Source organism: Macrobrachium rosenbergii, chromosome 14 (assembly GCF_040412425.1).
Source record: "Macrobrachium rosenbergii isolate ZJJX-2024 chromosome 14, ASM4041242v1, whole genome shotgun sequence".
NCBI lineage: Eukaryota > Metazoa > Arthropoda > Malacostraca > Decapoda > Palaemonidae > Macrobrachium > Macrobrachium rosenbergii.
Genome location: NC_089754.1, coordinates 42,384,771 through 42,399,770, shown reverse-complemented (window position 1 = coordinate 42,399,770; position 15,000 = coordinate 42,384,771). Strand labels below are relative to the sequence as shown.

Here is a 15,000-nt window from a genome sequence, read left to right as displayed (position 1 = left end):
ACACTAAAACACAAACAAAACATGGGAGCATCCCGTCCCCCACCACCAAGACAAACGACCACTCTGATACACTAATAAATGACTGGGAAATCTGATGCTGCATCAGAGTTATCGATACGATGGGGTTGGGGGGGACGGGTGGGTTGAGGGATTAGGAGGTCCAGCGGATTTAACCTAACAGAAGAAAATGATCAATCTTCTTCCCCAGTTCGCAGACCGAAGGAAGGAATCGTAAGGGATTACATGAGGTTGGCCATATATTGAACTCAACTTTGCTTTTAATTTTTTTTATTTTTATTTAAGTGAGTCTTTCATTTCCGAGACCTGTATTAAAAACGCAGTACGTTTGCTACACAAGCAAAATAAGTAATGAAAAGAAATACATCAGAAATATGTGTGTACCCTTTAATTTTATATATTATATATATATATACATTATATATATAACATTTTTACACACATATGCAATATATAAATTTATATAATATATATATATATATATATATATATATATATATATATATACACATACATACATACACATAACAATTTTATTTTACACACACATATATACACACACATTAGAAAATGGTCATATAGAAAAATCAGGGGAAAGTTAACGAGCGTTATATTTCGAGTGCACCTTCATCTCTGTATGAACAGTTTGGCAGTAGACAAGCGATCTATTTAAAAATCAGTTTCCAAATGACTGCCAACTATGGAATTTTAGAGTTTTCAGGTCCCGCTAAGCCTCCTTCAAAATAAGATCTAAAAATATATGATAGATTTTATGTTATATACAAAACCTTAGTGATAGATTCATGTTGCTTGCAAGTCAAAACCTTTGGAGGTTTCAAGGCAACTGAAGCAAGTGAAACGTGAATTTAGAACACCGTAGGGTGTATAAGCCTTTGAAAACAGCAGAAGATCAAATAACTATCTACAATTTATCATTGAGTTCAGGACACCATACGATGTATACGACCACCTTACCCCTGGCACGACTTGACAACAAAATCAAATATTCAGAAATAAGTCATAAAATACTAATACTTGTATTGGCTAATGAAATATTTTATGACGCAGATTTGTGACCCACGATCATGGCTAAAGTAAGCTTCCATTTGCCCAGACTCCAACAAATTTTTGTTCTTTACAAGTTTGTGTCCGAACTTATGTTCTAGTTTTCTTTCTTTTCCTTAGAGCCATTCAGACATGTCGTGCGCTGTTGGCCAATAGATCCTGCCCTTTGTTTCCATAAAATTAGCGCCCTAGCGAGTTCATTTTCTGGCATTTTCTAGCACCTAGACTAAAAACTTTGCACCAAAAGAAACCTGAAGAAACGAGGGAGACTTAAATTTTGCCAGCAATACTAGCAACTTGATGTTAAAGTTGGAAGCAACATCCTAAAACTTAACAGAAATCATGGTCACATGACACTGCTTTTACACACCAGTTCTAGATGAACTAATTAAAATGCTGGTCAAAATACAGTAGTCTTGAATAAAATATAATCAATAAATTTACAGAGGTTATTGCATGTACGATCAAAACTTTTATCTCAATAAAATAAACAATTAAGCAGTCATATTAACCCATGGATAACAATCAGAGAATGTTTAAAACACAAAGTAAAAGTGGAGAGCCAGTTAAAACACCTGTTAAAAATAAACCAATGGAAAGCGAAAAATTATTATATTTCACACAACTTCTTCAATTCTCGAGAGTTTGCGCATCTGGCGTATGTATGTATGTATTTATGTATATATAAATATATATCTATTTATATATATATACATGTATATATATATATACATACACACACATATATAATTATACACCTATAAATCTATACCCACGAAAAAAAAAACACGATCACTTTGCACAACCCCACCAGGAAAAAAAATCAGTTCTAAACAGAGATACAGAGACCCGCCCACCCCCACCCCCCAAAAAAAAACCCTTCTAGAGCCAGAGGTCCAGAAAACGAAATCCATTTTATCAATGGAGCAAAAGGTGACAGTAACACTAAAAGCTTGTAAAAGAATTTCGGGGGCCAACGACAGAGAAAAATCGGCTGCCTCGCCAACAACACTAGAACAGCATTGGCAACAGTTGGACCCCAAGTTTGGGAAGATGAAATAAAAGAAAAAAAAAGGGAGATTTAAAATACTTTTTTCAAAATACTTTATATATCTTCGATGGCACTGGTGCTTGCGAGTAAGGGGGTCTTCTCGTCTGAGCTAAACATTATCCTTTTCTTTTGGAATTAAGGACAAAACGTATGAGGCATTAAACATGTTAATTCACGCGTCCTAAGTACATAAATGTATACTTGAACATACGCAACAGCACACACATATACATATTCCATTAAATGTATGCATATATATATATATATATATATATATATATATATATATATATATATATATATATATATATATATATATATATATATATACACATATATATACATACATATATATATATCATATATATACATACACAAACATATATATACATATATATGTGTATGTGTATATATATGTGCGTTATCTCTCTAAAGGCTAAGTCACTATGAACACAAAGATTTATAGAAAATCTTTTATTGTTTTAAAGAAAAGGTACATTAGCCATAAAAATAGATTTTCTAAAATACCCGACGCTTCTTCTTACCTAAAAAACATTATAGCCCGACGCTTCTTCTTACCTAAAAAACATTACAGCCCGACGCTTCTTCTTACCTAAAAAAAACATTACAGCAACAAATGGCTACTTATGTACGCGGGGTTTGAAGTTACCGAGAAGCAAACACTATATTACAAAATTGGATAATGCGGATCTGATTTAGTCGCAAGAGCTGGGCAGTGTCTACACAACCTAAATGTGTTTATATTAGAAGTTGTTGTAAAACTGCAACACTTTTTTGAAAAGTTTATTTTTAAATAATGACATTCTAGAATAGGCAGACTTCCTTAGTGTTAATAACTATAAGAGTATATGGAACAGAATAAAACTAAAATTCTTTATTTTCCTTTCACAAAACATTATTTTACTAAAACATAATTAAGCTTCCTTAAACCTTATAAGAACCGGCAGGACATGTCCTTGATATCCACACACACATACCCAAGATTCCTTTGATACAAAATAATACAAACGCGAAAACGGAGGAAGAAAAATGGAACCCAAAGGTACAGCAAGGGGGAAAAAGACAATCACGTAAGAAAAAACGAAAGCAAGAACAAAAATGCATTACCGGGAAAAACAAAGTTTTGCCTGGCGAGGCGTCTTTGGGGAAATCTCTTTCCTCAGGCCCTGTTTTCCCTGAACGCATTAAGCGGATGAAGGATGACGACGACCCAGAATAATCCGCAATGCACATCAATAGCGGATTACCGGAAGGATACACATAGACGACTTTTTTTTTTTTTTTTTTTTTTTTTGCAATTTCCTCGAAGGAGTCCTGATTGCTCGGGGAGATATGCAAAACGCATAACAGCTACTTTCGCAATGGGGAGGTGTAATTAAACCAGATGCGTTTTCAAGAGGTTTGTAATTACCGGACGCCCAAGATCCGATACATTCATTTAAGGGGTCGTCTTGTAAAAACTGACCCCGTTCCTCGTCTCGGCTGAGCTGGTCATTGCTGCTGACCGACCCTCTTCTCCTTCGTTGGTCTTTCTTGGTCATATTGGCAGAATCGAACCAAATTAAGTCTCCTCAATTTGTCCTCGAGAAAAAAATCGACGTCTTGAATTGGTAAAGTGCGTCAGCACGCGAGGAAGCAATTCTATTGAACACGAGAAAATCACCCTGCAACAACACTTCGTCTGTTCTCCTCGAATTCTGGGGAGGACACGATATCTCGCTTCAGTACACATGAATTTTAATTGTATTCTCTTCTTTTTCCGCAGAATCGTCAGCGTTCTATCATAAATAAATAGTTCTAATCTTGACCTGTGCAAATATTTATTATGCTAATCTTGATCTATCCTTTCTTAGTATACTCAAATCTTATTTGCTATGTTCAAATTCTTGAAAAAATTGAACTATTGTAATTTACAAAAATGCAAGAAAACAACAATGTCAGAGATTTTGTTGTCCTATAAGACAGTCAAAACCACTGCTGGTGCCACGCCAGTCTGGAGAAACCAATCAATCAATTGCTTATTGCCGAAAGAAGTTGACATGTCATAAACTTCCTCAGCGACTAAACAGTACATACTGACTGCTTCAATTGCGACCCGTTTTGAAGATAAACAAAAATTATTGCAATATTTCAAGTAGGAATAGTTTCGTGATTACTGACAAGTGCAATTCCAATTAATGTCCACTGAATCCACAGAACTTGCTAACAAAGTAAAAATCAACGGTGGATTCTGAATACTCCACAAAGCCAACTGACTTTATGAAAATTAAGAACATACATGAACCACAATCTATCTGTGAACACAGACTTGGTAATACGCTTTAGCTACTTGTAAAACAAAATAATTCCAAAACTAATAAATATTAATCATTCAAATTAGATTAAAGGTAAGCTGAACTTAACCCTTTCTCGTCCAGTCTACAGATATCTGTCGAATGTAAAAATCTTTCTGACCATTCATTACAACAGTCACCACCTGTAATCAAGCAGTGGCATAGTATCACAACAGAATCATTAAAGCGTCTGTTTACTTGCCCTGGCGTCATTCCATAACAGTACTGCATGATGTAACAAAGGACAATGTAAACACTACTGAAACTGCATGCCACTTAGAACTGTATGTATGTATGAATGTATATCATATCATTCTACAATGGTGACGCTGGGTCTATTCCAGCTCTGGCAAAATGTACCTAAATTCGGCATGTATATTTGTGTATGACAGGAGACTTATACCTGTATCCTTACTACCGATATATATACACGTGTGTATATATATATATATATATATATATATATATATATATATATATATATATATATATATATATACACACACACACACACACACACACACACATACACATATATATATATATATATATATATATATATATATATATATATATATATATATATATATATATATATATATATATATATATATATATATATACTAACAGGACATCATTAAAACTGGATGGTATCTAGCAGAGATATTTATTTTCCTAAATAAATATCTCCACTAGATACCATCCAGTTTAATGAGTCCCATTAGTGATTGTATTAATGCACAGAACAATTGTGTAAGTGATAAAAGTTAATACATGTGTAAATATAATTACTGTATATATACATACATTACATTATATATATATATATATATATATATATATATATATATATATATATATATATATATATATATATATATATATACTACACACACACACACCAGCCCATGCAGGAAAAAACTCACTGCCTAGATGAAAATTATAACCGAGTAGCAGATATTTAACATTCCATCAACTTCCTAATACTGTTATTTTAAGAATAAAGAGTGTCTGTCCGTTCATTCTCTCTCTCTCTCTCTCTCTCTCTCTCTCTCTCTCTCTCTCTCTCTCTCTCTCTCTCTCACCCTGATAAAGATCGGTCCTTATCGCCAATTTCGAAATACAAACGCCCTTCCTTCCGCGACCTAATGGCCTAGTCGACAATCACCCCATCCAGGCTATTCTGCAAAGTGAGATTGACCCATTTTCAACTTTGCGCTCGACTGCAATAGAGCTACAGTCATTTCGAATGCTATTGTTCTTGGGCCACGGGAGGAGGGGGCTGCATGGTGGAGGGGGCTGGAAGCTGGGGGGGGGGGAGGTTTAGATCGAGTATGATATGAGGGGGGGGGAGGAGGAGGAGGAGGAGGAAAGGAGATTCCAAGAGAGAGAATAATACGGAGAGAAAGGTGGCCGTTGCCGGATGGCTGAATTTTCTGCCTCTCTCTCTCTCTCTCTCTCTAAGATATCCCTGGCAGACAAAAATGGATTTTAGGATCCGATATCAAATTATGGCCATAAAAAAGAACTGCTCACAAATAAAGGTGGAAGAATCTTTCTACTTAACATCTGTTTATGTTATGAAAATGTACCATTCTAACGACAAGTACTTGGGTTTTCTTAAAATTTATTTTCCCTAACGTGTGTATGTATGTGTGTATATGTATATATATATATATATATATATATATATATATATATATATATATATATATATATATATATATATATATATATATATATTTCTTCTTCTTCCCAGCTTATATAATCCATTTTCCTTCAAAGTGAACTTGGGATTTTATCATCCTGTGCATCCATGGAATCAAACCCATCCTGTTCTAATTCCAATTTTACCACTTTTAAAAAAATAACAATCTTTTAAAACCAGAATAGCATAACATTTAGGCTCGATGGATAAAAAGAAACCTGGAAATGACGTCGAAAGTATCGCAAAGACAAGCGCAAAATATCGTAAAAATTAATGCTGGCCTCAAAACTTTCCAAGAATTACTCTGTATGATACCCACAAGATTACTTCAAAACGACCCAATTTCAGAAGAGAAAATTCTCTCCAACATTACTCCAAAAGTTTCGTCATCTGTGCAATTATTATCATTTTAAATCTGTTACAAGATTTTCGCAACCAATATCATAATTATCAAAGATTATATTTAGTCGAAATTGCCAAGAGAAAAAATAAATCATCATAAAACTATAGAAAATAATTTCGCAAAAAACCACTTCAAAGCACTCAAAATGTGGACATTTCAGTTTCCTTCAAATTTGCTTCCCAAAATTTACATTGAGAGTCCCGCAAATTTTATTTAGCGATTCCTTAATCGTCGAGTGATAGGATCCTAAAAAATTGATGTAAAATATTTCTGACTTCAGGTCAAAGTTCCAGCCTTCGACCTCGACAAGTCAATGACATATCAGATGAAACTGCAATTCGTGAATCAAGAGGAAATATAAGCAAATTTATTAAATACAACCAAAATTGTCTGAGATCTAATCTACGCGATTTTATAATCCGCCCCTCCACACACGCACGCACACACACACACACACACACACGTTTCTATAAGACTTATGTAATTTTACTCTGGGTAACAAGAACATGTTTCGCCAATCTATGCAATTTCATTAAAAAGATGACCCCCAAATAACCTAAGGAAATTTGTAACAACGACAAAGTTCAGAACTCTATGCAAATTGACAACAAGAACATACGTTTCAGAAATCTATCAGATCAACTGTAATGCTTCTGATCCTCACAATTCCCCACAAAAACTGCAACCGGGACAATGACATATACAACTGCCTGGTCTGAAGGAGAAGCGTTTTTTCTGCATTACAGCAACAACATCGCATCGTAACATTACAAAAAATAACTTTCTTTTCTACTTCTTACCTTAAAAACCAGTGACAAGCTTTCCTAAGAGCCTTGGAATGATACGATGCATCCACTTGGTATTTACGAGAGAGTGGACAAAGTGTAAACACTTCAGCAAAAGGCTACAAGCATCGAGGAAAAACAAGAAACCCACGCCCCCTTTTTTTTTTTTACAAATTTCGTACATCCCCTCCAACACCAGGACCGCACTACAGCACAGACATCATCGATATATTATACGATGCAAATGTTTCCGCATTTCCGCATTTCCATCCGAACGTTTCCGCATCGTCTTTCCTGCTGATCTGAAAAACGTTTTTCTCTTTTTTTTTTTACTTTTTTACTTTTTTCTTTTTACTTTCTTTTTTTTTAGCAATAGCTGGGAAAGAAAGCTATGGACGGAAAGTAATTTCCACCGCCGCCGGCGACATCCAATAATACATTATGATGATTTCCTTCATTCCAAAATATGGACACACAGGACAATTCAAGAGGAACCTGTTTAGAAGAGAATACTATGCCCAAATTTTCTTCTCGAGGAATTTTGTCCCCCAGCAAAGCAACTTTGGGGAAATCCTTAAAAAAAAAGGGACCTAATTATTCACCAAAATAACTTAAATCAAAATTACGACACATGACAGCATGCACAACAAAAGTACTCAATAAAAAAAATTTACATTCTACTGAAATATATCTTAAAATGGAAGAGAGAGAGAGAGAGAGAGAGAGAGAGAGAGAGAGAGTTCATCTTATAAAAAATTATCTTCCAACAATCAGAAAGCATGTTTTAGTAAAAAAAAAATCTATATAATAAAACATGTATATGAAATATATGACATAAAGAACAATAAGAAAATGAATATACAGTCAGTTTTGACTTTTGATGATATCATAACTTATAACACACACACACACACGTATATATATATATATATATATATTTAAATATATATATATATATATATATATATATATATATATACACACATATTTAAATATATATATATATATATACATACATACATATATATATATATATATATATATATATATATATATATATATATATATATATATATATATATATATATATTCCCAACAGGAAAATTCGTCCACAGCAGCACGTTTCAGAAAGTAACAGAGAGCGGGGCATTCCGGCCGGGCGACTCCGAGCTGTCAAAAAATCCACCGGAGGCCAATTAAGCAGGAGTCTGAGCACTCGTAAGGCCATTACCATCCTTAAGTAACATTAAGACTCCGATGCAGCACAAGTGGTAATTGTCATTAGCCGTCCGGATGACTACCCCCAGACGAAGAATTGGGAGCATTGTTGTGGCCCCGAAGAAAGAGGCCCTTCTGTCTGTCTGTCTGGATGGACGGTTTTTGCGCATTCTGCGAGCCGTAAGGGACTTGGTGTCGGTGCCTGTCTGTCATGCTAAGTATGTGCGTCCTTTTTTTAACAAAGTCATTAAGCAAGTACAGCACATGCGCAGTCTGCGAGCCGTAAGTGTTTGGTTCCTGCGCCTGTCTGTCACACTCAAGTATGTACATCCTTTTTTTTAACAAATTTATTAAGTAAGTACAGCACAAGAACAGTCCTTCCTCAATAAAAGGTTCTAAATATAATTTGCATACCAAAGGAAACAATTATGGTAATCAGTACAAACTTCAATGCAGGTTTCGTCTTTACAGCCAAGAAATATCAGATATAAAGAATTGGAATAAATGTAAGAAATCTGTTTTAGAAAAGCATTTAATAGCATTTTCATATATAAAAAAATCCTATTTCAACAAGCATTTCACAACACTATTTCAAATATTGTTTTACTTTCTTCCTCGCGAATCAGTGAAAAATGTCAATGGAGAATGTCTCTCCCAATGTGTGTGTGTGCTTGAGCACACACACACACATATTGGGAGTGTGTAACAAGACCGTCCTCTCTACATGAGATTTCACCAATTCAGAATATCTATGAAATATATCATAACACAAAATTAAAAATTAAAAATTCCACAAGCTATCACAAATAAAGAAGCAAACAACCAAATACGATCCTCTCTCTCTCTCTCTCTCTCTCTCTCTCTCTCTCTCTCTCTCTCTCTCTCTCTCTCTCTCTCTCTTCCCCTGGAGACCTGGGTCTCAGGAACATAAAAACGTTGCTCACATGCGCACGTATCCACTACCACCGAAAGCGGAAATGTTTTATTAATGGCTCCGGGCTCGATGTTCCCTCCTTTATGTTAAACGTGAGAGCAATATCGAGCCGGAGCGGGAACTTAACCCAGACAATGTTTTTTCGAGGGAATGACCATTCGCCAGTGAAAACGTTCGTACGCCCAGTTAGCTTCTCAGGTCTCATTGTGGCCCGCTGCTGCTGCCACAATGCATACAAAGCACATTCAAAGTTGCAGGTATTGACTTCTGGGATGATGGCGCCGGTGCCATGCACGCAAATCTTGCATATGCACACTTAACTCTGCATGCGCGGATTTATTATGCTCTTTATAAGGAGACCGAACGTTCCTCTGATTGATCCAGTCTGCATACATTCAGATATTCTTTATGCATACATTCAGATATTCTTTATGCATACATTCGGATATTCTTTAAATCCTGAAAAAAAGTTACCACCCAAATCACAAACCCTCTATAAATAATTTCATAGAGGCGCTATAAGTGAATGAAGCGCCTCTTCCAGGATCTACTACGCACAATAAATTTTGCGTCTTAAATCCCCCTGTGCTCTTCAAAGACCTGTTCAACCCACAATAAAGCTTTCATCCTTTGCAAGTAGTTTCAAAGTAATGACATAGCCAAGAGTTCTTTTTACTGATTTCCTTTCTCTATTAGATCAAAAAGCTAAAAGCGTATTTTCTAAGTTTCCTTGATCAGTTCAAAGTAAGTCAAAAAAAGGTCGAGGGCACAGACAGGTTCGCAAGTCCTCTCGTAGTGGAAGGTCAACAACTTTTCAACTTTCGAAACCGATGGGGTACTGGGTATTCACTCTTGTTTCACTGTGGAATTCAAAATTTTACTCTGAATGGTCATGAGACTGAAAACGGCATATCTTCATAAAGAAATTAGGCAAAAATTATGAAAAAATGGCTAAAGGACTTATCAGGTGACAGAACCCAGCTTTTTAAAAGAGGCTGAAAGAGAGAATAGAACAGAATACAGAATTTAGGCCAAAGGCCAAGCGATGGGACCTATGAAGCCATTCAGCGCTGAAAAGGAAATTGATAGTAGAAAGATTTGATAGGTGTAACAGGAGGAATACCTCAGCAGTTGCCCTATGAATCAATTGTTAGGATAGGGTAGAAAGTAAGATGGAAGAATGAGTACATGAGGTACGGCAAAAGAAATGAAAGGGGTTGCAGCTAGGGGCCGAAGGGACGCTGCAAAAAACCTCAAGTAATGCCTACAGTGCACCGCATGAGTTGCAATAAAAGCACTACCTTCCTACAGGGGCTAAAAGAGAGCGCACAGAATTCCATATCCAGGACTCTTTAATATAGTTCAGGAGATTTTGGTAATCCAAAAGAAGAACAAAAATACCATCAGAACTGTATAAAGTTACCTGAAACTACAAAGCCCTCGCGAGAGGCCATAAACCCAGGCCAGAGCTGAACAATATTCCGATCCGAAGGGCAGTTCGATATATCAAGGATATTAACGAGGTAATGTCCTTTGAACTTTTATTAAGAGCGACCAGTATTTATGGAGTTCGCAAACGGTTTTTCTTCTTCTTTTTTTTATCGAGTACGATCTCATAAAAATGATAAATCCTTAAAAGAGATCTTGCGCCAAAAACACATATATATCCTGATAATCCTTGATATTATGAAGAAGATCGGATTTCTCATTACTCACAGTATCAAAAGCTCCTAAAGTGAATCCGAGAGAGAGAGAGAGAGAGAGAGAGAGAGAGAGAGAGAGAGAGAGAGAGAGAGAGAGAGAGAATAAATTAACACAGATCCAGATAATCCTTAACAATCAGTAATCTAACAAATTCGCCTTTGACAAAAACTGTTTCCCGGAAGTGTAATTCATAACCTGTTGATACGCCATTAAGTCACATTACTAACAGCATCAGAAACTCCTGAAATGAGAAGCGGGTGAGAGAGAGAGAGAGAGAGAGAGAGAGAGAGAGAGAGAGAGAGAGAGAGATCCTCGTTGGCCAGAGTTATGAAACAAGCCAATGGCTTCTCTTTCCCCAGACATAAAATGCAGTGCCATAAGTAACAAGAAATCCATACTTGAACAGTAATGAAGCACCGAGCGATGCAGCCTTTGGGAAAACTGGAATTTTTACAGGATAAGAATAGGATAAGAATATGATACGTGTCGTAAAGAATAGAAAAGAATATTAAATTTTGGCCAAAGGCCATCACTGGGACCTATGAGGTCATTCAGCGCTGGAAAGGAAATTGAGAGTAGAAAGGTCTGGGAGGAAAACCTCGCAGTTGCACAACGAATAAATTGTAAGGGAGGGTGGAAAGTAAGATGGAAGAGAGAGAATATGAACGGAGGTACAGTAAAAGGAATAAAAAGGGGTTGTAGCTAGGGGCCAAAGGGATGCTGCAAAGAACCTCCAGTATTGCCTACAGTGCACTGCATGAGGTGCACTGACGGCACTGCCCCCTACGGAAGGTCATATGATATTTTTCATATAATATGGCGGTTCTTTATAACATGAAGACATTAAATGAAAACCATAAATTTTCTAATCTATCATAAACTGTACACAGGTACAGACATTAGTGAGAGAAAAAATTACTAGCATCTGAATGTAAGAACAATCTCTCTCTCTCTCTCTCTCTCTCTCTCTCTCTCTCTCTCTCTCTCTCTCTCTCTCTGCTGATGAGAAGGTGACATTTGCTTCAAACGCTTTCCACTTAGTTCAATCTTACAGTTCATTGAAAAACACTTAATATAAACATAAGCTTAAAAAAAATTGCATATCACTAATATTTCCTTTTCAATTCTAAGCCCTTCTTACCAAAGTGGTTATTGCATTATTTATAATTCAATGATAAAACCACTCTTTCCTATTTTCGTGTCCATACCTTGGTGTAATTCCATTATCAGTGTTGACATGAGAGAGAGAGAGAGAGAGAGAGAGAAGACTGGAGGTGTTTAAATGTGAAATGATTTTACTTTGACAGACAGTTCACAATTGCCAATAATTAGTGTTCTAGACAATATTACCCATGAGAAAACCTACCGTTCAAATCTGGCAAGTCTGGATACACTAATTTTTCTCACAAACCTAAAGTGTTCTCAGACCTACATTAATCTAATTATTATTATTTTCAATCCCCCTTTCCTTGCTTTCTTCGTGTCTGGGGCAGAAAAGGCCATTAGATTTGCCCTTGACAAAATATCTGCTTTGGAGATGGTCACCATGAGGAAATTCCAAATGAAATCAATCAGCGCTAAAAATGTCTAAAAATATATGTAGCAAAAATCAAGCTAGTTTTAACTGAGTAATGTGTATGCCTATATCTCATGCCAAATGCCATTCAGGTACTCGATCTGCAAATGACAGAGATTCAGAATACAATTCATAAAGCAATGCCGCCTTCCACATCAGAACAGGGAGACCCTCTCCCTTCCCCAACACAAAATAAATAAGCAAATAAATAATCCTAATCAAGTACCTGATTGTTAAGCCGGGTTTCAAGAGCCTCCCAAGCCAGGAAAGGTTTTTGATATCTGAAGTGATCAGCAATTAAGATAAAGAGTTGATTAAGTTACGATCAAAACTCAACATCAGAATGCTGGCCAAGGCAACATAAAAAAAAATGAAGCCCTACATAATGGCAACCAATCATCCAATGTTTAATAACAAAAATGTTAATATTTAGTATATTTTTAACAAAATAATACCTGAATTTTCCTCAACTAATTAGTAACGACTGCGTTGTATGACAAAATAGTTCGTCCTACAAATAATATGTATCTTTATATGAAATAATAATATATATATATTATATATAATATATATATATATATATATATATATATATATATATATATATATATATATATATATATATACAGAATTCGTGTGTGTGTGTGTATAGATATCAATTAAAAATAATAGGAAATCGACTCCACAGTATAAGATTCCCAAAACAAAGAATAACCTCAAAATTGAGTCAGGACAGACACCCCTTACTTCCTCATCTAGAGGAGGAGGAGGAGGAGGAGGAGGAGGAGGAGGATGGAGGGAGTGTCCTCACGGCCTCCCGCAAGGTAAGGATCTACTCACGTGTGGAGAGGTGTTGAGATCTAGGGGCTGGAGAGCTCGTCTGTCCTCGTGCGTCCTTCTCCGTTCTCCTGTGTCCGTTACCCTGAGGAGGAGGAGGAGAGAACAAATTAAAATATACACTTTTCTTTCTATAATGGATCTTACAATAACAGATACAATAACGGAAATAGAAAGATAAACAAATAGGTAAGTCCATGTATACTTAATATACTGTGTCCACAGACATATACAGTATGTATATATATATATACTATATATATATATATATATATATATATATATATATATATATATATATATATATATATATATATATATCTATGTCATATATCGATATATAGGTCTACCCCAAAGCCAAATCAAAAGTCCTTCAAAGAATAATCGTATATGTGTGGGAAAAAATGCACGTTAAAAGAAGAAGAAGAAGAAGATATATATATATATATATATATATATATATATATATATATATAGATAGATAGATAGATAGATAGATAGACAGAGATAGATAGATAGTAAGATTAACAGACAGATAAGTCCACTTAAATCTAATATATATACAGTGCATATATATATATATATATATATATATATATATATATATATATATATATATATATATATATATATATATATATATATTGTGATCTTTAGATAGATATTACATCCTGACACGCCCTTAGCAAAAGATAAACAATAAATATTTACTCCTCATGTCAAGTATTCAAACAACAGGGGCATGAATCCGGATCACAGTGACGACCCTCTGTAACACTAGGCAAAATAAATATAAAGTTTATTTCATCTGTATAATTCCAAATAAGATACAGTTGCGCATTACAGTTAAGGTTGATAAATGCTACTGTTATATAATGAAAATAAACAGAGAAGGTTAAAAGATATCAAATCTGAATTAACTGTTGCTATATCTAGTATGAGTATCGTAAATCAATTCGCTACAAAGGTTTAAACCAAATGTCACAGCCTTTAGCAATACAGGACTTATGCTTATAACCGAAGATTTGAAATGATGTCATGTTACAAACGAATCAGAGAAACCGTCTTCTACTGTGACGTGTCTCATTTAAGGAAAAGTAAAAACACGATATTTATAAACAACAATGAATAATCATATAGATAACAATTTTAAAACAAAATTTTAAAACAAATAATTTCTAATTTTCACTACATATATATATATATATATATATATATATATATATATATATATATATATATATATATATATATATATATTTTGTGTATGTTTGTGTGTATGTATGTATAACTGAAATATGAAAATATGGAACGTGATGAATATATAAGTAAAGACAAAGCTCACGA

At 34.9% G+C, this 15,000-nt stretch overlaps 1 protein-coding gene across 22 annotated transcripts in view; it reads right to left on the bottom strand.

Moving 5' to 3' along the window:
- Positions 1–15,000, bottom strand: part of Ehbp1 (Eps15 homology domain containing protein-binding protein 1) — a 745,592-nt gene that overhangs the window by 246,530 nt on the left and 484,062 nt on the right. For all 22 annotated transcript variants that reach the window (XM_067116677.1, XM_067116685.1, XM_067116673.1 and 19 more), the window contains one exon: positions 13,657–13,738. In XM_067116677.1, the coding sequence (XP_066972778.1) occupies positions 13,657–13,738 (82 nt within the window). The remainder of the gene's footprint in view (positions 1–13,656; positions 13,739–15,000) is intronic.